Raw genomic sequence first — 26,848 nt, 5'->3', positions numbered from 1 at the left:
TTAAAAAAATGAAAAAAAAAATAAAAAGGAAAATTTCAATAACATATCCAAAGTTTGATGATGACTATTTGACAATTTTGAAATTTGAAAAACTGTCTTACACTTTTAAAGGTTTGGAAAAAGAGAGTTTCTAGTTGCAATGCAAAAATAATTTTATACAGTTTCAAAAAATTTATATAATTATAATATCTTTGTTAATTTTTAGCTTTCAAAATAAATCATTTGGGAATATTGGAACTTCCTCCAAAGTCAGGCTATGTTACCAATTTTCTTTTCCCAATTGTTAGATTAGATTATGATAACATTGGATGGGTCATTCTTTATTGTTCATGATTTCTTTTAGAAACAAATCAGAGAATAATTTTTGTCGAAAAATAATATCTAAAGATGAAATTGGTTATATAGAATCTAGCAAATGGAGAAGTTTCAGGAGTTTTAGACCCATAATATCTGAAGTTTTGAGTGTTTTGAAAGGTGACAAGCATTGATAATATTTGGAAGCCCGCCTCCACCCAGGTTCTTTACCAAAACTGTTTCAATTTTGGTGTTGGAGACCAACTAAATGTTACCTTCTCTGGTGATTAAGAATAGTTGAAGATTCAGTGGCTATTCCAGCAGATTGCCCAAGTGGTGGTTGCTCCTTTTTTTTTTTTTTTTTTTTTTTTTTTTTTTTTTTTTTTTTTTTTTTTTTAAAGAAGAAGAAGAAGAAGAAGACATTAAGGGGAAAAAAGGGGGGAGGGGAAATTGGATAGGTATTTTGATAATTTAAATGTTTTTGGGATTACATATAGATTCTTTTACATTGTAAAAAGAATTGTAAAAAAAGTTTTTGGAAAAATCATTATTTACCATCGTTGGAGCAAATTTTTAAGTGAATTCATTTTTGAAAATTCTATTCTACCCCTTAATTTATAAATATCAAAACTTTATTTAATGATATTTTATATAATAATATAAATTAAAAATTATAATTCGTTTATCATTTCTAATTATATAATTTATCACTAGGTAAATGAAATTTATAGTAAATGATTTTTTTTCTGTTCATTATTTAAGAAAATAATAAAATAATAATGTAATATATATATATATATATATATGTTGACATATAAAAGTAAAATAGATTTTTTCATAAATCAATTATCAAAAATCAACTTTTAGAATAGTAAATGATAATTATACAAACTTCATGGATAAATGATGATTTTATAACCGTGTATATGAATTTTCATCAAACTTAAAATGTAGATGAAATTTTCCTTTAAAAAAATTCAAATTTAATAAAAAACAATACAAACAAGAGCTTTTTTTTTTTTTTTAATACCGGATACAAACGACGTGGCTGGGTTTAACTCATACAGAAGAAGTGGAAGGGTTTAATTGCTCTCCCTTCCTGTCAGCCACATGAGAAAATCTTGCATACCACTGTGTTACCACGTCAAATTTGTACCACTTCAATTAATTTACTGCTACATGTTTAAATATTTGCCACCTGTTAAACCATTTGGCTTATCATTTAAAAATTTCCAGCTCATCATTTTTTTTTTCTAAAATAGTATTTTGTTTTATTGCCCCTTTTTCCTTTCGCACACTCCTATGTACACTTGCAGATAACTCCGGTGGCTACCGAAAACAACAACAAATGTGCAAAGAGATGAAGGGAGGGTACAAATTGTGTGTCTCCTTACTAATGCTTTAGCAAACCAGATTTCACAATTTATCGTTGGGTTTAAGCTATTAATTTCCTCTGTGTTCCTTCTGCATCCAATTCTATGACTTTTTTTTTTTTTTTTTTGGTCCTTGTTTTTGGTTTTCACAATTTTAAATGAATTGGTCTATTCGTTGCAAGATTTTTGATTCCCAAAGTTAGAATTTTTCACAATTTGGACCACTGTTAGATTTGTTTTTAGATTCGAGTCTTGTTGTGGAGGGAGAAATGTCTGAGAATCATGACATTTCGAGAGGTCATGGACGAGTTGTGGAAGACGAATACCAGCCACTTAGCCCACCTAACCCTTATTTGGATCAAGTAGATTCACTTGATTATCCTAATGGGTTTGTCCCTGCTGAAACTCCGTCACAATGTGGTGGATCGGTTTATCAGGTAACCAAGTTATGGAAATTGCAAGAAGTTTCGAAACTTTTCACTCATGGGTGAGAAATTTGGTTTGGTGAAAGGGAGACCTAGACCTTGTTTAGTTTCCTTCCACGTTTGCTGTTGTTTCCGGTGGCTGCTGCAGTTAGCTCTGCAATTCGCGAACATGAAGTTACCTGCGAAAGAGAGAACGGCAGCCACAAGAGGAGAAAAAAAAAAAAAAAAACTATTTTAGAAAAAATGGTGAGCTGGAAATTTTTAAATGACATGGGTAAAAGTATAACAGGTAGTAGATATTTAAACATGTGGCAATAAATTAGTTGAAGTGGTATAATCTGACGTGGTAACACAGTTTATTTATTGTTGATTTCTATAAAATTAAAAATAATAATAATAATAATAATAAGATCGTTAAATTTAAAAATATTAATAAATATAATTATTTTTTTAAAAATAATGTACAGTTTATTTTATTTAATACAACACAAAACATGTATTGGTCACAACTTTTTAATTTTATTTTAATAGCATGGTTAAAACTTAGTAATTTATCTACCACCTTTAAATATCAACTAATTTAGGTGATGTAGATAACTCAATAATAATAATAATAAGTTATCAACTTTTATAATAAAACCGAAAATAAAATAACATAGCACGTTTCTTGCACTAAAACATTGTATAGTGGTTGATACAATATAGAGCTATACGATCCAACCCAACACGATATAAATATTATAATATAATCTTAAGTGAAAAATGAGCCATTAAAGTATTTGACTTTTAATGTTATCCACTGTAAAATGTAGATTTAAAGTTGAAAATTTTAACCTTTAGGTTTATCAATAGCGTTGTTGCTGCACCAAAAAAAAAAATATATATATATATATATATATATATATATAATGGACAATTTATAACGGGTGTTATGAAAAAATTATTTATATATAAAATTAATGTAAATGGTTAAATGCTTTATTGAAATGAACAAGAAACTTACTCTTTTTTTTTTATCTTATTTTATTGTAATTATCTCAATTTCTATCTACGGCTACACATATGTGTCATGTTTTGGTATTTTGCGGTGGTTATTGATTGCCATGATAAAAAAACGAGAACATACAAAGCAGCAAAATCAACTAATACGTCTATTTTTAAAAGAAAAAAAAAAGGAAGAAAAAAAATCAATCAATATGAAAAAGGTGCCTATGTTTGGTTGGAGAATTACGATGTAAAAAAGTGCTTGGTAGATTTGTCATTCATGGTTTTTGGCCTCAATATACTAAGAGATTTAGGCGATTCAATTAAAGATTATACGATAAGAAATGATATGTTCTTAACTTTTTTTATTTTTTTCCTTTTTATTATTTTCTTTTAAAAATTAATGATATTTATTATTCTTTCAAGATGAGGAATGGTAAGTATCGCCAAGGGTTTTTGGCCATCTCCATCCCTAAAGAAAACGAGATATACTGATCATCAATTTGGAAAAAGAATGGAAGACTCATGAAGTGTTATTTGGGATACAGTGAGAATATTTTAGTCGAGCATTGAAGATTTATTACATGGATAATGTATTCAAACAGCAAGGAATAGTTATTGGAGAATATGAACCTGCTGTTATCACATTTAAAATTAAAGGTGCTACAAGGTTTACACCAGAACTTGTTTGCAAGTCGATGCTTTGGATGAGAATGAGGCTTAGAGTAAAGTAGAACTTGTAGAAGTTAGGTTTTGTGCATCAGAATAGAAAATATCTTAAAAGGTTGCACAAATCAAATCTTAAAAAACTGCTTATCAAAAGTTTATTTTTCAAGGAGTCAAAAGGGAATTATATGATTAATTGTGAGGCATGATGGAGTTAGAAGTTCTTTGTAATATTTATTTGTTCATGCGACTTGAATTTTTTTGGATGTTAAATAGAATGTTGAGTTACATTTTCACAAGCATCAAGCAAAAGAGACACACCAATATGAGTTCTGTCAAGTATTCTAGAAAACCAAGTTAGACACACCAATATGAGTCCTGTCAAGTATTCTAGAAAAACAAATTAATCATTTTAATGCATGTTTTGAACAAACGTTGTGATGCTAGTGTTATGTTGTTTTAAAAATTGTTTTATATGATATTTTAAACAAATATTATGATTTAATCATTTGAACACATGTTTTGAACTAATATAATGATGTTTTAGACTAATATTGTGTTTAACTATTAGCACTTATTTTTATAGAACTTCAAAGAAAAAACAAGAACCTAAAAAAAAAAAAGAACTAAAAAAAAAAGAAAAAAAAAGACGTTTTCCGGTGTTGAAACACCAGTACATTGGTCATTTGAGACGAAAATTGTGGATCTTCATACATTTTAGTGCACCCATCTATGTGTATGCGATACCATAAGCATACCTACTCAACCTTATAAAATGAAGAAAAGCAAGGGATATATCCATAAATGTCTAGCTAAATTATCATAAAAAAAATCATAAAAAATGACATTTTGACATCATCCCATAGTGAGCTCAAAGAGCAACAAAACACATAGGTTAAGTTATTGACATCCTCATAAGTTGTATAGACAAACTAAAAAGCACATGCCAAATCACAATGACATCGAAACAAAACAAGCCAAACCACATACGTCTAAGTCTTTGTGTAAATGACATCTCTCAATCTAAACAAAAACAGAACATGTCTAAACATAACATGTCTAAACACTATTTACAGGATCAGGATTCAAGATATGATAGACCGTTCCAGTTCTGCTTACTTACATTCTCATTAGTGCAATCACTGGCAAAACGAAAGGCATAACCGTGGTTGCATTGACATTTCTACTAAATCCTCCGAGAAGAGATTGGCCTCCCTGAGAAATTCCACCACTAATAATAGGCAGAATAACTACGCCACCTACTATAGGATTAGTCCCTGAGAAATTCCATTGCCAATCATGGAGGTAATAACCATTCCACTTGCTCTAAGATCAGTCCTCTAAGAAATTCCATCGCCAATCACAGATGTTCCAACTGCTCCACCTCCATTGGAGAAGGCATTTGCAAAAGAATTACGGCAGTTCAACAACAAGCTTTCATGATTTTGCATTAAGAGTTGTAGGTCATGCACTCTCATGATATTAGCTCGTAAAGAGATGAGTAGGGCGGCTGAGGCATAATCTGAGCCAACGGCTTTAAGGATTTGAAGAAGTAGGTCTTTATCCGAGTCAGGAAAGCCAACGATAGATAGATTGTTGGCTAACATCAAGATTCTTTCGAAATACTCAGCAATTGAGAGTGAACCTTTCTTCTAACTCTGAAACTCAAGTTTAAGATATAACATAAGATTTAGATTGGCATGAAAAGATCCTTTTGATAGTTTTCCATAGACTAAAACTAGAGGTATGGTGGACAATTTTACACCCAATATCAAAATCCATAAGGATAACAATTCGTGTTGTCGTGTTGTGTTCACGTCAAAATTACTCAACCCGAACTCGATCTGTATATTAATCATATTAAAAATCTTCAACTCGAACACCACCTGTTTAATATGCAAGTAACATGACACAACCCATATAACCCATTTATTAAATTGGTCAATTTGAATCAACACGATCTCTTTACACAAAATTGACTATTTATACGAAATTGACTCGTTTATAAGAAATTGATAGGTCTGGTAAAATCTCACACAACACAATAACACCACATGAACCCCCACGATATTTATGGATTTAAGTTGATGATGTCGTGTCGGATCCATATTAATATCACTTAATCAGGCCCTTAACGAATTTTAATGGGTGAAATACGACAATATACGATAAGCTCATTAGATCCATTAAAGATGAGTATTTTTGTACTCACACAAGTTTTATAATATTAAAACTACTTAATTGATTATTAAACATGTATTGATTTGTTCCTTTTTAGTTTAATTTTTAAAAAATCTAAAAACAAACAAAAAACTTACACTTTATAAGTTTTTTTTTTAATATTATTTTATTATTTTAAAGCTAAATCAAATTTAAATTTTTAAAAATTTATATTTATTTTTAATGGGTTAACAGGTCAGGTGACAGGTTACACGATAATTTTTTTAAATGGGTTCGGATTTATCTATTTTCACACGAAAACTTAATGGGTTGTTTTTGAGTTAATTATTCCACATAAGCATAACACAATACGACATGAACACGATTCAATATAATACATTGCCAGGTTTAGAAATTGACCTATTTATACAAAATTGAGTCATTTATACGAAATTTATCCAATTAAATAAATTATCTAGTTTAAATTAATTATTTCATATAAAATAAAAATAATTTAGTTATTAATTAATCCAAAATTAATATATATATATATATATATGTAAAACCATATAATTATAGTTACAAATTTTCAAAAATATAACATATAATATGATAATATAACAATCTCATATAATAGTTAAATATATATATATATATATATATACACACATAATAAACCTAATACTACTTTTCTAAAAATAATATAAAAAACTTTATTAATAATTATGTTTTTAATTTTCTACATCTCCAATACTCTTAGGCATATTAATTTTTATCTTTTCGATATCCATAAATCCATGCATATATTAAACATATTATATTTAAGTAATTAAATATTATTTTAATAATTTTTATTTTTTAATTAATAAAATAAAATTAATAATATAACCTTAAATAAGTTTGATATTTAGTGATAAAAAATATTACTTAAAGTTTTAATTTAAACGTGTTATAATTGTATCGAATTAAATTGATACGTTAATTGATACATTTAGTTAAATGGGTCAATTTGAGATTAAACGGTTTAATTTCGAGTTAAACAGGTCAATCTGAAACTGACACATTTATTTAATGGGCCAATTTTGGGTTAAGCGGGTCAACTTGAAATTGACACTTTTATTAATCATGTTAAACAGATTAACTCAAATTTGACCCGAACACATTTATAATAAATCCAAACCTGCTAACTTCATATCATTTTCAAGTCATGTTACCATATCATGACCTAAATTGTCACCTCTAAGAATCCATGCTTGAAAGTAAAAGTTTAACAAAAACTTATCGTGTCTTTCGAACATCTCAAATTCTTCCTCTAGTTTCCGTTCATAAAGTCTAATGATTCAACATTACTATAAATCGGAGGAGGAGTATAAAATTCTTCGATGAGCCAGAGGAGGCCATGAGCCTTGATTAAACAGACAATCATCAATTTCTACATGCATAGTTTGTAAAATTGAGTTTTACAGGAGGAGTATTTAGAAACTTTACTAGTTTGCTCGCCATTGGAGTAGAAGCTAGTGGAGTAGAAGCCATTTCACCCAATCGCCTTGCCATCTCCCTTGCTGTTTCGTTACTGTTTTTAATGTTAGCTAAACAGGGGCTTAATTCTATTAATTATATAATTGGTTCACTATACACTAGAAATCAAAAAGTGGTTGATTTTTTTTTTATTTCTATTTTTATTTTTTCATTTGGACACACACATGCATATATATATATATATATATTTATATATATAGATATAAGCTAGCGATAATCTTAATTCAAAATATACATCCGTTTATATTAGTAATAATCAAACCCCCAAGTTTCTACATCGGAAAATGGATTCAATTTACAATGGATGATGATATGCATTTCACTTCTCACATTTCACTGTCAAGGTTCTTCCAATTTGAAAACACATTCAAATTTAAACAATATGCTGCTGTCTTGATTCATCCACATGTCATTTGCTTTTTTTGCCTTTCTTTTTTTTTACTGGGTTTTTCATATTTTTGTCCCATGTGGTGGGCCTGTTTGGAAGGTAAGAGTTTATGCTCTTGGCAATGGACTGCGACCACCTTTAACAGCCAGCTTGAGGGCATCTTCCAATTGAAAATTGTTCCCTTGTCACATGGATAATGGATAATTCTTGTATGCTAATGGTAACGTGTTCATTTTTTTATGAAATTTTTTTAGTTTTAAAAAAATTAAAAAGATATAAATAAAATTTAATTAATTGATATTATATCATCATTGTTTGTTTTTATTATCGATGGTGATAAAGACTATTATTTTCCATTACATAATATAATGATTTAAATGAGTACAAATATAGACAATAAAATCTATAAACAAGTGTAGTTACACTAGCGAGTAGAAGTGTAGGTGGAACCCTGGAAGCAAATGTTGCATATAACTTGTCATAGCAATAATTTTAAACACATATACTCCATTGCATTAAACTTGAGCTTCATCTTTAAATTTTTGAAATCTAAAAAAAATAATAACTGAAGTTAAATGAACACCGACCTAGTACAACAATTGGCAAAAAATAATAAGATCAACTAAAAAATCCTAAATCTCCATTATCCAAAATGTGCACCTGGAAAAATTATGAATGTTGACAAAAAGCACAGCATATATACATACCATGATGTGGTAAGTATTTAAAGGAGCTCAAACCTCCATAATAACTTAAAAGCAGCCTCTGCAGACCCAAATGCCAGGATACAATTCATTTCCATGAGAATTCTTCCCTATAACATTTGTAAATATAAAGATAATAAATTGAAAGTGATGATAAAACATTGAACAATGACTTAAGTCTGCAACATCTTCCCAAGTCTTAAATCATAGCCAAATTATTCTCTTACAAAATGCCAAACAATTTTACTGGGATGCAAAATTGAAGAAAATCATTGATCGATTTTAAGCCTATAAAAGTAGAGAAAAATTTGATTCTACTCAACCATCAATAGTAAGGATTCAATTATGTCAACTTAAGACAACATTATCTGAAATCTGGAGCCGTATTGGGTGGTTAAGCACGTTTCCTTTTCCTAGGTGTTACGAGAAAACATAAAACATAATCCCAAAGTGTCAAGGTTTCACAAGAAATACTCAAAGATGCAAATTGAAAGGTCAATAGAAAAACTCACCAGCAATCCAAATTTTAGTAACTGAATCACCAACCAATAATCAAAATATAGTTACTTAGTAAACTAGCAAACTACTTAGTTGGATAACTTTAATATACATAGATAGGAATTAACCGTCGTTACAACAAAACATAGCATTTAACAAAACTAAATAACTGAAAAAAAAAATTTAGTAAAAATCAAGTTTTCACCTTTGGATAATCAAAGCCAAACTCCTACACCATAATTGACTCTATAAGATAGGTTCCCTACTACTCCCAGTACACCAATATAACCAATAAAAGAATAAAGCATTATAAATAAGTGATTATTAGCATTAGCCTAAGTATAGAAAGATAGTAAACTAGTATGTCATGACTACATAAATAAATAAATAAAGCATATAAACATGTGACTAGCATACGGGATAAGTATATATAAATAGATATGTATATATATATATATAGAGAGAGAGAGAGTGTAACACCCCGTCCCGAATCGCACCGGAATCCGTGCACGTTGACCGAGGTTGACCGTTGACCGTTGACCGAAGGGGTCAAAGTTGACTTTTTGACTCGGTGGGAATTTCGAGTTGACCAGGGTACCGTGGCGAAGTGCATGACGCCCTGAGTTCGTAGACTAGTAGCACGTCGAAAACGGAGCTACGGTTTGAAAGTTATGGGCAAAACAAGTTGAAGTGTAAACTGTCTAAAAGGGGTGCCGGAGTTGACTTTTTGTTTATGGGGAATTGAGCTTTGACTCATGCATGGTTGTGAAGTGCTCGTCGATACGAGTTCACAGACTAGCGGCACGCTCAAAACGGACATCCGGTTAAAAAGTTATGGACGTTTGAAGTTTACCGGATACCGTATTATTTTAATATTTTTTTTTTTGGGTCGGTGAACAGTGAAACGCCACGTGTCAGTTTCTGATTGGTCCACGTGGCATGAACAGTGTCATGCAGGGGTTTTATTTGTTAAAACACTCGGGGAAGAGAGAGAAAGAGAGAGAAGAGAGAGAAAGAGAGAGAGGAGAGAGAAAGAAAGAGCCACCGCCGGCCACCGGATTTTGCCACTGTTCCGGCCGAGTTACTGTACACGCGCCGGACAGAAAGCTTGCCCACCTCATTTCCGGCAAAACCTCCAAATTTCACGGCGAACGGCCGCCGGACGCGCCCGGATCGGACGTCCGAAGTTTGGCGGCGATTTTTCCCCTCCACCGCCGGCCACCGCGAATCGGCACTATTCCGGCCTATAAACAGTACACGCGCCTGACAGCCTTGATCCTCTCCTCAAGTCCGGCCTACCCACCAAAAATCACGACCATCGGACCACCGACGCGCCGGGATCGGAGCGTTTTCCGGCGAGGGGTCGAAAATCTTCAAACGGTGATTTCTCCGCCGTCCGACCTCCGTTTTGCTCACCGTCGGTCCCGTTGGATTGCTCTCCTCACGATCTACAAATCTGCAAAATTTCACAGCAAACGGCCACCGTCGGAAATTACTGTTCCGGCGACGGTTGCCGGTGACGTGGCGGCCGCCGGAAAGTACTGTTCCGGCGAGTACCCTGAAAATTCCGGCCAGCTCCAGTCCGCAGTGTTCGACCTCCTGAACCCAAATCCGACTTCCGTTTCCACCAATTCGCGACGGTTTGGGAGAATTGCGGAGCCGAAACCCGAAAAGCTTCCCGATAAAATTCCGACCCCGTCGGGTACGATCATCAGAAATTAAGACCGGATCTGTGATTAGCATCACTCGAGCTTCGATTCGGTATATCATTCGTAAATTTTAGTTATCGTTTGGTGTTCGCTCCTCGGGTACCCATTTGGGGATTACCCGAATAAAATATTAATATTTGTGGTTTTGGTACTGTGGATGTTTTAGGTGCACGTGCAAGTAGCGGAGTCGATCCTGCGGAGGATCTTGATTGAGATACGTGCACAAGGTGAGTGACCCACCTTCAAATTAATTTTGGGGAATTTAATTGATGAATATATTATGTGTGAATTAAATATTTGGAATTTAATTTCTATGTGCCAAATATTTATTGGATTTATTGTAGAATTATTTATGAATTTATTGGATTTAAGAAAATGCGAATTCTACAAATTTATGCCGTGTGGAATTATTTTATGGTTTTGAGGATTTTGAAATTGGTGTGGTTTTAATGGTAAATTGGGCACGATTTGAATTTCAAATATTTCAAGGAAAATATTTGGTTATGTTGGTGATTTCAATTTTTATAAAATATGCCCATGAAATATTATGAGATTTGATTATGAGATTTTGAGAATTATTTATGCTTGGAAAAAATGTGGATATTTGAATTGATGGATTTGGGAGTTGGTGGATTTGAAAATCATGGGATTTATGGTATTAATTATAAGGAAATTGTGGAGAATTTCCCGGTTCAAGCGGATGGATTATGCCCGCTATGTTTATGAAAAATGTGAAATTTGTTTTATAATTTAAATTGTGGATTTTATGATTTTTAGATGCACCGTGCACGTACTGGTGTTCTGATTATGTGATATGGTATATGTGATATGGATATTGTGCACACGGATATGATTAGCGCGCAGGTGGGTGTGAGTAGCGCGCGGTTGATATTATGAGGGTGTCCTGTGGATGCCATCGGAGAGGGCGGCCACCCCCCTTTGGCCGGGACACCAGGTTAGCAGCGGCGCAGTGGGACGCCACGCGACCGTATGCCGGTTTCTTTCTATAACCTCCTGTCTGGCGGTACCTTGGGACGCTGGGTACTGTTGGCGCCACTGGTATATAGTGGGTGCATCAAATGATTTTCAGAACTGTGTTTTAAAAATAAAATGTTTGGAAACTGTATTGGAATTAAAAATATAATATTACTGTTCTGGTATTTAATTGATGTCTTGGTTTTCGGGAAATATGAATAAAGGGTTTTGTGAAAATGTTTTAAAAGGGGAACCTTTCCAACTGAGAGAATTGTAAGGGTTTTGAGAGACATTATTATTTCCAAATAATTATTATTTATATACCTATTACCGTGGTATGATAGTGTAGAGTAGTAGGGTCGCTCACTGAGATGATTAGCATCTCACACTCTTAAATTCCGTTCCTCTAGGTACTAGGTTGTCGGTGTTCACTCGGAGCGGACTCGATCTTCCTCGCTGTATTTGTTCGTGCAGTACCTTGTTCTTCTTTTACTGCAGTTGTAATATTTCGTTCACTTTTGCTGTATTCTGTATTTTGTAGTACTTCATAAAGCTCTGTATACTGTAAGGGACACTTATGTATTTGTATTGCACTGGATTACTGTATTTTTATTTTGGAGTGCTGAAATTTGTGGAACCAGTTCGTCGTACTGTGGGAGGAATAAGGGAACAATTATAGAAGTGTGTTTTCAGTGCAGGAAATTTTGTGGTAAGTCCATCCCTTAGGGGAGGTTCTGCCGGATCTTCCACAGAAGGGTCCGGTAGGGTTTCCCTGGGATCAGGGCTTGTCTAGGGTTCCGGTGGGGAACTTTGGACGGGTCCTGACAGAGAGAGAGAGAAGGCGGGGGAAGAGAGGCCTTGAAAACTCATTTCTTAATAAAACAATATGTTCATTGAGTATACTAATTCAAGTATGTTTCAATTCAGGACAATATAAATTAGTTAAAAACAATATGTTCATTGAGTATATTAATTCAAGTATGTTTCAATTGAAGACAATATAAATTAGTTAACTTAAGTTTCACCTTTTACCCTAGTTCCTACCATTTCTCTTCTATCTTCTTATATAAATTCAATCCAAGCAAGATACAGTTTCTAAAATTAAAAGAGGACATATATATAATTCAGTAAAACACGTGAAGGAATTCTATTAGGTCTTATGCAGAAATCATTTGTAAATATATGAAGGTACCTGAATCAATACATCGATAGCAGCTCTTGACCATGCATACTTTCTTGTGGATCCAAGTCCTTTGAAAGTGGAAGATATTTCATTAAGTCTTTCTTGTGGAAAGCAGAGCCCTCAAGTTTTACTGGAAAATAATTATAGTTGAATTGGCAACTCAATAACAGAAGTTTCACACCATGTATATCTTACATGATATATAGAATCCAAATTAATTATGAACCTCCTAAAGAAATTAGATTCCATTACAAAGAACTACAACACAGAGATGATATAGTATGTTACAGTGTAACACAAGCTGAAGAACAACCCAAAGTTTGAAAATGACAATTGTAATTCATGTGATCATAAATTAGCCTAGAATTCAGAACTATTTTATTGAAACTTTATAGAATCTGAAGCTCAATCACAAAAATTAATGCAAATAGTGTATCAAAGTGGTCGTTCTACTAGCTATGTTTCAATTCATCAAAGGGTGTGACCAATTGGAATCCATATTTGTTCTGATACACAACAACAAATTATCTGAGCCAAAGAAGCAGCATGTAATCCATCATCAACATTTTGTGAAATTGGAACATGAGGCACCAGTGTTGTCTCGAGTTCCATATTTGAAGATGGATTAGTCTCTCGGTGTAGCAACTAGTCATAGACCAAAAGGACATAAGTGCCTATTAAGATGCACACTTAACCAGCATTCCTTGGTATCATGGCCCATGCAACCATAAGCATGACCAAAGTAATTGCACATTTAATTCTAATTCTTGCTGCCCGATAGCTGTAACCATTGTCCCTCCAAGATTTACATCAACAACCTTACCCAAAGATAACTCAAAAGAATATTAGGATTCAAATAGTCCATAGGCATAATGAAGCAAAGGTATAAAAACAAGCTACGGTACAAAAACAATTACAATAGTTATAAACATGCAATTCCATGAAAGGTGTTGCCAGAACATATTGCCTTATGTAACTAATGATTAGCTAGAATGGTTGACTTCATTTTTTTCCTTTTTGTTGCTGTCATGATTGAAGGTTGAATGGATATGTGTTTTATTATATATATATATATATATATATGATATCAGAGCTCAAAATCCTAATAAATCTTAATAATCTAGATTCAAATACCACAATCGTCATATTATCACTAATTTAAAAAAATGACACTTGTAAAAACCAAAATGATCTACAAGTAAAAAGGAATATTAGACATAAGTTTAATATAGATAATAAACCTACATTCTAACAATTTATGTTCTTGGGATAAATGATAATTTAATAAGCAAACTATGAATTTGCACCTATAAGTAGGCATTATAAATACTCAATTTAGTCAGAGATATTTTTGGCTCCCATCTCTGCAGAAGTAAAACACTACCATTAGAAACTCCAAGGGCCACGCTCCTCCACTTTACAATATCTACTTCACAAGCAAACTGAAAACAATAAATATTTCTCCAGTTCCTTACAGCCAACCCTTTTAGCCAAATTCCTACCTCTTTTTGAAAACTGAAAACATAGCATTGGTATTAGCAGCTTTATTGCTTAATAAGCGACCAAACAAACTCAAATGGATATTGGGATGATAAGGAAGTTCATCATTCGCAATATCAACAAGAAAATTGGTTTTTATTAAAAATACCATAAATATGATGTATATCATCTATGGTAAAAGTATAAATGGTATTTGGGAAACAGGAAAATTAAGTCATCGAAATGAAGAGAGATTTAAAATGAGTGATTGAGAAATAATCAAAATCATGCTTTCAAGGTTAGACTAGAGATTAGAGATTAAATAGTTACATTTAAAAAGGAACATAGCTGCAGTAAAGCAAAAGCGGTTATTTTTTCAATAATTGTAATCAGGAAAATAGCTAGGATTTCATATTTGATAATTTTTTTTTTTAAAGAAAAAATGAAGTTTGATGGTATGGAAAAATTTTATTAATGAAGACCTGATTTTTTTTTTTTTTTTTAATTGCAACTTGGGAGAGAGATGATCTCACCTAGATCAAGGTTTGAAAGTGTATTTTCAATGGTTTTACCACTCTATACTAAACAGAATGGGACATCATGAATCATACTTCTTAATATTCATACAACTGCCACAGTACATTAACTCTTTAAAATATATATATATATATATATATGATAGTAAAATGTTAAATCTAAATACAATAAATATGCCAAAAAAAAAATGATCTGCAAAGTGAATAACAAAAATTCTAAATTAATATTAGGAAAACATAAAAATTATGTCTTTTAATAATCAAGCTTCTAACTACTTGATTCAAATTAGTCAAAAATATCATCACAATCATTTTTTAATGTTCAATTTCACCGATCAAAGTGGCATATTCTAACTCATAATCACAATTTTAATATGCAACTAATATTCAATTTATCCAAAAAAAATATGAAACTAATTTTAATTATAAAAAAAAAAGACAAAATTTCATAGTCCCAACTCCTAATTACCCACTTTTTTTTTTTCTGGAAAAAGACAAAACAAACTTTTATTGTTACAAACTAACACATAAAATACCACTTAAATCCAAAATTGCCTATGCTTGCTCTTAGTTTTTTTTTTTTTAACAAATCAATTAATTTACAAACTATCCAAAATTTTTCTGCATATGGTATAACTCAAACTCGTGCTCTCATGGACAACCACTTGAGCTATCCATTTCGTCTTGCTTTTAGGTATTTATCCTTTTTTTTTTTTTTTTTTTGGGTTTATGTCCATCCTATTGTTTTTAATTTTTTTATATGAATATAATTGTTATAAAATATATATATATATATATATATATATATTATATATACACATATAGTGTGTTGGATGGGCTTGAGCCGTCAAAAGGCCCAAAGCAAGCCCATGAATTAGCTAAAGAGTGCTTCCTTTTACACGCTTAAACTTGCTCCTTACACTGCATTAATATGTAAAATTACCAAAAGCCCTTTGATTTTTTGATTTTTTGTTTTTTTTTTTTTTCAATTTTCTTAACCATTTTTATTTTCTTAGGGTTTGAATTTGATACTCTTGCAACTGCAAAATCTCTTAGATCCATTGACCTAGGGCTAACCTGCACGGCAGACCATCGACGACAAGAGCACACTGGTGGTGACTTCCTCATAAGTTGAATTACTTACCAACAGAAATCTACTTCATTGACAAAGAGAGACCAAAAGCTTTTCAATTTTTTTTTTAAGTTTTTATTTAAAAAAAAAAAAAAACATCAAAGCTACAGTCACCGACGGCGAAAGCTCCTCCGAGCTAGATATTAAAAAGTTGAGGAATTAAAGGGCATTTTTAGTAATTTCAAAATAATATGCAGTTTAAGTTGAATTTTAAATCGTGTGAATTGAACGACCCAAAATAACACCCTAAAAATAAATTAAAAAAAAATAAAATGCAATAACACATAAAACCCTGCATCCCAGTGTAAACGCCGGAACTCTTAAAACGTTTACAGGAACCCAACACCGGTGCCCTCTGCTAACTTCACACTGGTATCATTTATTTTTCCTCTTTCTCTTTCTCTCTGTTTCTCTGGGTTTGTGAGGGTAAATTGTTTTAAAGCTTTGGATGTCTATGAGACTGGATGCTTCAAAAAGTAGTAGGCTTTCTGTGTGTTTATGAGGGTAAAGGTAGTAGAGAAAAATGAATTCATTCAAAAGCTCTTCTTGTTTTTGTTTTGGATGTTTTTGGGATTGGGTACTTCAGGAAGTTATAGGCTTTCTATGGGTTTTCTGTGATTAAAGTTAGGAGAGAAAAATTAAGTCATTCACAGTTCTTATTGTTTATATTATTTTTTGGAATTTTTTAGGTGATTGGTTTATGGTTTCATGGGTTCGTTAAAGAGGAAGTCCGATGAAAACCCATCCGGGGAACCTGCACAGAAACAGCAGCATAAGGAGAATGGTTCGGATATGGTTGATAGTGAACCCGTTGCCTGCATACATGATGTGTCCTACCCGGAGGGATATGCTCCTCCCACCCATTCTGGTCCCTCTTCAGCTTCGGATCATTCGGAGCCTCCCAAAGTATTCCCTTTTACTCTTGATCCTTTTCAGGCTGAAGCAATCAAGTGCCTTGAGAATGGTGAATCTGTAATGGTAAATTTCTTGGTTCATTTTGGTTTTCATGATGATGATGAAACTGTGAGTATTTATGATCGTTCACTTAGTTTCCGGTCAGAATGTTTCACTTGGTGATAGCATGAATTTTTTGCCCCCCCATTCCCTTATATTTGACATTCACTGTGATTTTGTTATATAATTCAGTAGATATTTCTACTATCAGCTTGATTTTTGTATGAAATATGTACATATATGGTAATAATGGAAGTATTTATGATAGTTTACATAATTTTCCTTTTGAATGTGAGGTATGTCTTTTTGCTTTTGTTGCAAGTGATTTGTTTAATTATACAACAAGGTTATACTCAGTCTTTATGCTTGCGACTCTCCTCACTTGAGGGAATACTTGTTTACCTGTTTCTTTGACATTTTTCAAATATGGCCATGGCAATCAAACAAATCAATGATAATTGGGGATACAATTCAGTTGCAAAATATATGGTTGAATTAGAAACTAAATTAATATTTATATTAATAGGGAAGTCATGCCAGAATTGCTAGAAGAGGTTGTCCTTGGTCTTGTAGTGGAGAAATATACCTAGTTTTTACACATTAATTTACTTTGATGTAAATGTTATTTATTAGATATAACCTTTTCAAAGATTGAATATATGGAAAAACATATCACCACTGCTCTGTTTACAATTGTTTATTTGTTTCGCTTGCTTGGGCTATTCCTCTTGGATTACTTAAGTAAAATCTAAGCTATAATGGCTTGAGTTCTTAAACTGTTAAACGATAGAGGATTTCTTTCTAGTGTCTTGTAATTGACCGAGCTTTATTTTTTCTAGGTGTCTGCCCATACATCAGCTGGAAAAACTGTTGTAGCATTATATGCTATAGCTATGTCCTTACGGAATAAGCAACGGGTCGTATACACCTCACCAATCAAGGCACTCAGTAATCAAAAATATAGGGAGTTTAAACAGGAGTTCACAGATGTTGGATTGATGACTGGGGATGTGACGCTTGAGCCTAATGCTTCATGCTTGGTATGTTGTTTTTTTGTGTTGGTTATTTATATGTTTTCCTTCATTGCATTATCTATATCATCTTAGGGATTGCTAAGCTGTGTTAATATAGGTTATGACCACAGAAATTTGGCGTAGTATGCAATACAAAGGATCAGAGGTAACACGAGAGGTTGCTTGGGTCATTTTTGACGAGGTACATTACATGCGTGATAGGGAAAGAGGTGTGGTATGGGAGGAGAGCATTGTTATGTCCCCAAAGAATTCTCGATTTGTATTCCTCTCTGCAACTGTGCCTAATGCAAAAGAATTTGCTGATTGGGTTGCAAAGGTGATGGACTGTTATTTGGATTTTTCATATATTTTGCTTGAATAATCATTGAAGCCTTATGACCACTAGGTTTAGCAGAATTTGTAATAATCTGATTTATTTTCATATTTTTATTAGGAAAATAAACTTAAAAATTGAGCTTCGGAGATTCCTAAAAGATTAGAATAAAATAAGCAGTTAGATTGATATGAAACTGAGGATCATAAGATTTTGCCAAGTGCTTGTGGTGGTTTTTTAACATACATTCAAAAGGTGTAAAGGCCATAAAAGAGCAACTGCATGCTTGCTATATGAAAATTTTCATTGAGGATTTTTAAGATATATGAACTTTCATTATTATCATTGGTACTGATCATCATATATTCAAACTAAACTTGGAAAAAAGAAAAGAAAGAAAAGAGAACTATCATTCGTTTACAAAAATTTAAGGTTTAGGATTCTTGAAGTTGTTATTACCCCTTCATATCTCCATTCATTGTTCTAAATTGTTCTTGTTGATCAAATTTAAATCTGAAGAGATTTAGGTAGAAAAAGAAGTATACCATGGCCTCCTTGCTACTATTCTAGATTACATGGCACAAGATAGAGAAACTTGACCTCACTTTACTATGTTCATATGTAAATGAAAACTACATTTCATGTATTTTTTATTTATTTATTTTTGTTATATGATAGAAGAAATGCAATCTTAATTTGGTTGCTTTGCAGGTGCACAGACAACCATGTCACATTGTTTACACTGATTATAGGCCAACACCTCTTCAGCATTATATTTTTCCATCTGGAGGTGATGGTTTATTTTTGGTGGTTGATGAGAAGGGGAAGTTCCGAGAGGATAGCTTTCAAAGAGCTTTAAATGCACTTGTCCCTCTTAATGAGAGTGAGAAGAAAAAGGAGAATGGGAAATGGCAGAAGGGTTTGATAATGGGCCGAGTTAGTGAAGAAAGTGACATTTTTAAGATGGTGAGAATGATCATTCAGCGTCAATATGATCCTGTCATACTCTTCAGCTTTAGCAAAAGAGAATGTGAAACTCTTGCATTGCAGGTAACATTTTTTTTTTTTTTGGGTAAAATATAGTTCTTTAAAATATGCTGCATGCTTGTGATACTCTTATTTGTCCCTGGCCAAATAGTTATTCCCTTAAATCACGACCCTTCAAAAAAGAGGAAAAAAGGGAGGAAAAAGGAAAAAAGAAAAAAAAGCCCTGAAAAATATATTTAAAAAGAGAAGAAAGTGTTGTCCTTGAAACATGTTTAACTTCATGTTCTTTTTTTCTTTTTCCTCCCTTTTTTCCTCTTTTTACTTTTTGAGGATCTATGTTAAATTAAGCCCTGAATATAGATAGAACTCTTGCTGATTATAGATGTTACAACTTGTTTATTGCTATGTTGTATTCTGTAAGTTCCCTATCTTTGGTCACACTTTGGTTAATCATCAATTGTTCATTTTTATACTTGTTTTCTGTCTTCTCTTTGGTTTTATAGATGGCAAAAATGGATCTAAATGGTGATGATGAGAAAGTGACTGTAGAAACCATCTTTTGGAATGCCATGGATTCACTTGCAGATGATGATAAAAAGTTACCCCAGGCAAGTTCATTCTCTTCTTTTCAGTGTATGCACATCCATAACAAGGATTTTGCTTCTCCTTTTCCTCCATGTTGTTTCATGCTGAATATGTGTGTGCGGCTGTTGCTTTCTTTTGTCTAGACATGACAATGTATATTGTTGTAAAACAGGTTTCGCATATGTTACCACTCTTGAAGCGTGGGATAGGTGTGCATCATTCTGGCTTGCTTCCAATTTTAAAAGAAGTGATTGAGATATTATTTCAAGAAGGCTTGATTAAGGTTGGAATTAAATTTGTATTCAGTTATTTGCAATTTTTTGTACACTTACATTTTAGGATTTAATTGGTGATTACAAGGTTGTTGTGCCTTTTAGCTTTGGTTTTCATCAGTGTTTAGAAGCCAGACTAGCATTGAGATTATATTGTTAAATGGTTGTATATTACGAAAGTCTGGACCGGATAGGGACATTGTTAATCCGGATGTTGGGCTGTTTTGTGCCAAACACATTGGTGAGAAGTAGACAATTACTCACCCTTAAAAGTTCAAATTTGTCACAAACAGCATAAGCAATTGGCAACAACCATCAATCTAAAGTTTAGTATGTAGAAGTGGAATAAAAACATGTTATAATGATCGAGACTTTCTTATAACCTTTTTCTAATCTTTTATTAAATTAAATATTACTAAGATAACTATCTTTTTAAAGAAGAGATCTTGGCGGAATTGCCACATATGAAATTGAGCACAATTTTGCAAAGAAATAGCCCACTTGTTTCTCGAGAAGAGATGAGAAACATGCTCAATATCATTTGATTGGATAGTTGACCAAGCTCCTTGTTGTTTGAAGAAACCCTCCGCTTCAATTGTTTTTTTTTTTTTTTTTTTGTGGGGGTGGGGGGGAGGCAACAGTTGGACTTTACGGTTTACTGATAGTTATTCTTCCTGCTAATCTGGACTCATTTCTTAACATACCATTTAGTTTATACTATTTTGTGGATGTGCCTACAGCATTTGCTCCTTTGATGGTTACCCACATGGAGAGCAACTTAAGGAAGGTACCATAGACAAAAATTTTAGAAACAAAAAATTCGATATTCTCCAAAGTGCTTCTTATAGACAGCTTCACAGCAATTCAATATTTCTGATCTCTTTCTTTAGCTTTTGAAAGAAGTTTTGCGAATATAGACTGAAGGGCCCCATTTTTTAAGGAAAGTCTTAGTTGGCTTCTTCTTCTTCTTCCCTTTTTTTTTTTTTTTTTTTTTTAATAATATAACTTCAACATTTTTTGCCAAATTTAATACACTTATGTTTCAAAAATTCTTTTAGCTCTCATGTGTTATTATTTTGATTATTTTTTGTTCTTTCTATCTTGACAGAGACTGAGATTTTTCCCTTTCAGTGTTTGTTTGCCACAGAGACCTTTAGCATAGGATTGAATATGCCTGCAAAAACTGTTGTGTTTACCAATGTGCGTAAATTTGATGGGGATAAGTTCAGATGGATATCTAGTGGAGAGTATATACAAATGAGTGGACGGGCTGGCCGTCGAGGTATTGATAAACGTGGAATATGTATACTTATGGTTGATGAGAAGCTGGAACCATCTACTGCCAAAACAATGGTTAAAGGAAGCGCTGATTGTTTGAACAGGTACATCCATGCATGTGCTTTTGTGTACTTGTACTGTTAGAAATGTTCATCTGTCCATTTTGTTGGAATACTAGCTTACTTTTACTCCTCATACATTTCAGTGCATTCCATTTAAGCTACAACATGCTTCTGAATCAAATGCGCAGTGAAGATGGTGACCCTGAAAATTTGCTCCGTAACTCATTCTACCAGTTTCAAGCAGATCGTGCCCTTCCTGATCTCGAGGTTAGTCAATATTGGAAGGGGACAAGATGGGTATTAGCAATTGTTTTCATGGTCATGAATTCCTTGATAATGATAGTTTGGATTGCAGAAACTCATATTGTAATTTAAAGAAGAACTGTTGAAAGAGGCAATTGTATTCACTCCATGATACTATTAACCACAGCTTCCTTAATAGTTAGTTAACACTATTTTAAGAAATTTAGAGAAATTTTTTAAAGTGAAAATATCATTGGGGAGGGAGACTGGGCTGACATTAATATCTTATTTTCTTTTACTATTTGAAATGTATGTAAGATAAAACCTGTATTCTATGTTTTATATATAAGCCTAGTTTAGATATAAACATGAAATTATTAAATTGCACTTGTTCTTGAACATGGTTCATCAATTATTTTAGAGCAAATAGCACCTGCTTATTTCATTGGATGTTTGATTTTTATTTTTTGTTTTTTTTTAATTTTTATATCTATGGAGTGTAATAATGGGAATGACATAGCCCCATTACTTACAAAAGTTATGCATTTCCAGAATGATAGTTTCAGCATAATTCAAGAGGAACTAAATAGATTAGCTCTTCTTCTTCTTCTTCTTAAACCTTGATAATAATGGTAGCTCAGTGTAGATTTTCATGAAGGTTGTGAAATATTGCAGATATTCAGCAAGTTGAGAATCAAATATATTTACAAATTTGAAGTCAAAGAAGAAATACATTAGGGGAGAGAGAATAATCCAAACTGGTCATGCTTTACTGCAGGCATGGAAATATGATCATACAAAAGAGAAGAGCAGCTTAATACTTTCATTGATTTTAATTCCTATTTGCTCTCTCTCTCCCTCTCCCCCATCCCCTTCCCCCTCCCTCTCCCTTCTTTCCTTTCTTCTTCTGATGCATTGGCAATGTCAAGTTAGGGTTCCCTCAATTATTCACATACTGCCTGTTTGATTTGGCCAATTTCTTGTCCTCAAATAAGATTTAAAACATACCGTTAATTATATTATTCTGCAGAAACAAGCAAAGGACCTGGAGCTAGAAAGGGACTCAATTATAATTGAAGAAGAAGAAAGTGTGAAGAATTATTACAATCTGCTACAGCAATACAAAAGTTTGAAGAAGGATATTCATGATATTGTGTTTTCTCCAAGGTACTGCCTACCATTTCTGAAATCTGGACGGCTTGTGTCTATCCAATGCACTAAGAGTGATGAAATTTCTCCATCATTCTCCATTGAGGACCAGGTTACGTGGGGTGTGGTAATTAATTTTCAACGCATTAAAACTGCTTCTGAAGGTGAGAACTTAAGTTCTTTTGGTTATACAGTGAGTTTTGCTTTGCAATTTTTAGTTGATAGTATGTTTGGGTACCCAGATGATGCAAGTAAAAAACCAGAAGATTCAAACTATACTGTGACTGTTCTTACAAGATGTGTGGTCAATAGAGAGGGAAATGCAAAGAAAACGGTTAAAATTGTCCCTTTGGAAGAGCCAGGAGAACCTTTTGTTATTTCGATTTCCCTTTCTCAGGTAAAAGTGTTTGATGTTATTCTGCTATTTCTTTTTCCTCCAATCTCCCATTCTGATCTTTCTGGTGGGTCTTTATTTGTCAACTTTCCATTCATGCCCTTAAGTTGTAAAAGAAAATTCTAAAAAAATAATTTGCAATCAACCTGTTTAGTAGTTAATATGACCAATACTTAGTTAATCTTTGTGCATAGTGTAATCCTTATGATCGTTTATGTCCATCATGGTGCACATATGCGGAAGAAGCTGTGAGTTCATTGTCCATTTATTCATTAGTTGTAAAGTGGCTGCTAAATTTTGGTCTTGGTTGGTGGAGGAAGCAGGGATTGTTTGGGTAATCCCCCAACCTTGTTTGGATTTACTAATTAGAAAACTTAATGGTTTTGCGGGCAGAAAACGAGGAAAAGTCCTTTGGAATTCTTGTACTATGATGGCTTTGATTTGGTCATTGTGGCTGGAAAGAAATGCTAGGATTTTTGAAAATTAGAGTCAAAATGTGAGGAATTATTGGATTTTAGCAAGTTTTGGGTTTCTATACGGCCATTTTCTTTAAAGCAGTTTAGGGATATTCTGATATCTTTAATCTTGTTGAATTGGTAGGATGTAATATGGTTAATCTTTTTCGTTTCCTTGAGGATCTCTAATTATCTTAAATTTTCTGTTATTTCTTTTTTATCAATAAGGTATACTTTAAAAAAAAAAAGGTTTTTGTCTTGTTAGTTGCCATTACCCAAGTCAATACTCAGTATGTTATAAAATGTTAAACCGTCCTTATATGGCTTTATCTCCATGCTGTCGTGCATAATATAGAGAAAGTGGCGAAAGTATATATGATTTGTTTTATGCATTGTCAATCTTGATGAAGTTTTGGTTTCATATAAGGGGTGTTATTGGAGCTCCATGGGTGATATTTTATTATGCATTTGGTAGTGATAAAGGCGCCGAGATTTGTGAAAACATGCATTGTATGGTTATCATGTGGGTAATTTGGTTGGAGAGGAATGCCAAAATTTTTGAAGAAAAATCACGAGATAGGGAATTTATGTTGGACGGAATCCAATTTGGGGTGTACTATGAGATGCTCCAGGAAGGGAATTCTATGATACTCTTTCCTTTATTATTATTTATGAATTGGAAGAATGTCTGTAATTAGGGTTTTGATTAGTGGGTTGTTTTTAGCTTTGTTTTGTTTGTTCCTTTTGGTGGATTTCTTGTCCCCAAAACTTGTTTTCTACATTTTTTTTTTTCTTTTGAAATAAAGTTATTTTTATTATCTGAGGGGGAAAATAAGAAACAAACTAAATCTAATTTAATTCTTATCATCAAGAAAAATAGATTTGATTAAATCTGCCATGGACCAATTAGTGGAGAAAAATCATTGTGAAGAGATAATGTTTCACTTGAATGCTGTTTGACTAAGTGGTATTTTCATTATCAGTTGTCCTGTGAAAGACATATTATATCATAGTCTTATATTGTGTGTGCAGATTAGTAGTTTAAGTAGTCTCCGTGTCACTATGCCAAATGATACTTTGCCTTTAGAAGCACGTGAGAACACACTGAAAAAGGTTTCAGAAATTCTTTCAAGATTTCGTGAAAAAGGGGTTCCCCTCCTAGATCCGGAAGATGATATGGATGTATGCTACTCACAATAGTTCCTACATGTTTCTCCTTTTTTCTTTTATTTATTCATTTATTCTTCCAAGTATCTTACCCTGACTTTGTTTTTTTTTAAGGTCAAAAGTAGCTCATACAGAAAGGCAGCACGTAGGATAGAGGCTCTAGAGAACCTGTTTGACAGGCATGAAATTGCGAGAACTCCACTTATTGAGCAAAAGCTTAAAGTGTTTCACATGAAGCAAGATTTGAATTCCAGGATCAAGTCGATCAAGAAATCTATGCGTTCTTCCACTGCATTGGCTTTCAAAGATGAACTTAAGGCAAGAAAGCGAGTTCTTCGGAGGCTAGGGTAAGGAAACTTCTCTGCATCTACATTTTACACTATCTGCCTCCCTTCCCACTTTCTTTTCCTGCATATCGTTTTGTCAGCTTGATTAATAGGCTGCATGACAAAATATCCACTTTGTTGATGAACTTGATATCCAAATGAGCAGAAATTTCCACATGAAACTATTGTTTATGAAATGTTTTAAGTTTTACCTTGTGATGTTTCTGGAGTTGTTTTAGCTTCCTGGATGATTTCTAGAAGTAGGAACTAATGGTGAATGTAAACAAATTACGTGCTGTTTTAATTTTTTTTCAGGATTTATTACTTTTTGCTTATTGGTATAAAATTCTTATAACTATTATCCATATCTCTGAGGAGAGGGAGTTATAAAAGCTTTGTAGAACTCTCCATTACCTTTAATATCCCTTAACAGTCTGATTTTTGACTAGTGTTGTTGAAATGCTTGGATGAATTTACACGTGCAGATATATTACAAGCGATGATGTTTTGGAGTTGAAGGGGAAGGTTGCTTGTGAAATTAGTAGTGCAGATGAATTGACCCTGACAGAGCTTGTGTTTGATGGTGTTTTAAAGGACATTAAAGTGGAAGAGATGGTGTCTCTTCTCTCTTGTTTCGTGTGGCAGGAGAAAATCCCAGAGGCTACAAAGCCTAGGGAAGAACTTGACTCTCTTTTTGCACAACTACAAGATGTGGCTCGGAGAGTTGCTAATGTTCAGCTTGAGTGCAAGGTAATGATAATTTTCTTGTTAGCTCAGATAAGAACTTTGTAAAACTCCCTTTTTATTTGCATGCATAATCCTGTTCTGTTACTGTGAATTCAAATTAGTAAAATGATTATGCACTTGATTTAAAAAATAAAAAAATAAAAAAAATTACTACACAGGTCCAAATTGATGTTGAGAGCTTTACAAATTCATTCCGGCCTGATATAATGGAAGCTGTGTATGCGTGGGCAAGAGGATCAAAATTCTACGAGATCATGACAGGAACTCCGGTCTTCGAGGGTAGCTTGATAAGGGGAATTAGAAGACTGGAGGAAGTCCTACAGCAGCTTATACTAGCAGCCAAATCTATTGGAGAAACAGAGCTTGAATCAAAACTTGAGGAGGCTGTTTCAAGGATCAAGAGGGACATTGTCTTTGCAGCTTCCCTATATTTGTAGGTTCATCCTAAAACTCAAGATTCTTTTGGTCCTGACCGAGTGCCCAAATGGAAGGGGGCAATCATTGTAGAAGCTAATTGCTACACAATATTTTAGTGGATGATACCAGGAGGCACTGTCACTTTCCGAAGCGCAGGATGGAAGACAAAGAGGTTTTTCAGGGAGAACTCAACAAATAGTACTGGAACCATTCACTTTTTTGGGTTTAGGAAACAATGTAATGTAGTTGAGGTTTTAGCTAGCAAATGATATATACACACATTACTTTTCCTTCTATATTAATTTGAAATTTTTTTTTTTTAATGGAAATTTTGGGTGTATGGATGGATTTAGCAAAATTATAGAAAGTCATATGTTTCTCTTTCTTTTCTGATCACTGGTTGGTTGTTCAGGATTTAAG

General features: G+C 33.0%; 1 protein-coding gene across 3 annotated transcripts; it reads left to right on the top strand.

The window, feature by feature from the left end:
* The first annotated feature begins 15,938 nt into the window (after positions 1-15,938).
* Positions 15,939-26,818, top strand: LOC107425364 (DExH-box ATP-dependent RNA helicase DExH9). Of its 3 annotated transcripts, none has more exons than XM_016035367.4 (15): positions 15,939-16,417; positions 16,735-17,023; positions 17,839-18,039; positions 18,131-18,349; positions 19,058-19,396; positions 19,837-19,941; positions 20,091-20,201; positions 21,322-21,572; positions 21,674-21,797; positions 22,804-23,086; positions 23,165-23,319; positions 24,804-24,953; positions 25,053-25,285; positions 25,750-26,014; positions 26,170-26,818. In XM_016035367.4, the coding sequence occupies exons 2-15, from the start codon at positions 16,754-16,756 to the stop codon at positions 26,446-26,448; spliced, it is 2,985 nt and encodes a 994-aa protein (XP_015890853.3). In that variant the 5' UTR covers positions 15,939-16,417; positions 16,735-16,753; the 3' UTR covers positions 26,449-26,818. The 3 variants fall into 3 exon arrangements, with proteins under 3 accessions (XP_015890853.3, XP_024932436.3, XP_024932437.3); XM_025076668.3 differs by lacking the exon at positions 15,939-16,417 and adding an exon at positions 16,428-16,555; XM_025076669.3 differs by lacking the exons at positions 15,939-16,417; positions 16,735-17,023 and having other exon boundaries at positions 17,900-18,039; positions 18,144-18,349.
* Positions 26,819-26,848: the final 30 nt, after the last annotated feature.

Source organism: Ziziphus jujuba, chromosome 7 (genome assembly GCF_031755915.1).
Source record: "Ziziphus jujuba cultivar Dongzao chromosome 7, ASM3175591v1".
Lineage (NCBI taxonomy): Eukaryota > Viridiplantae > Streptophyta > Magnoliopsida > Rosales > Rhamnaceae > Ziziphus > Ziziphus jujuba.
The sequence above is the reverse complement of the archived record's forward strand: the minus strand, read 5'-3'. Positions and strand labels throughout refer to the sequence as shown.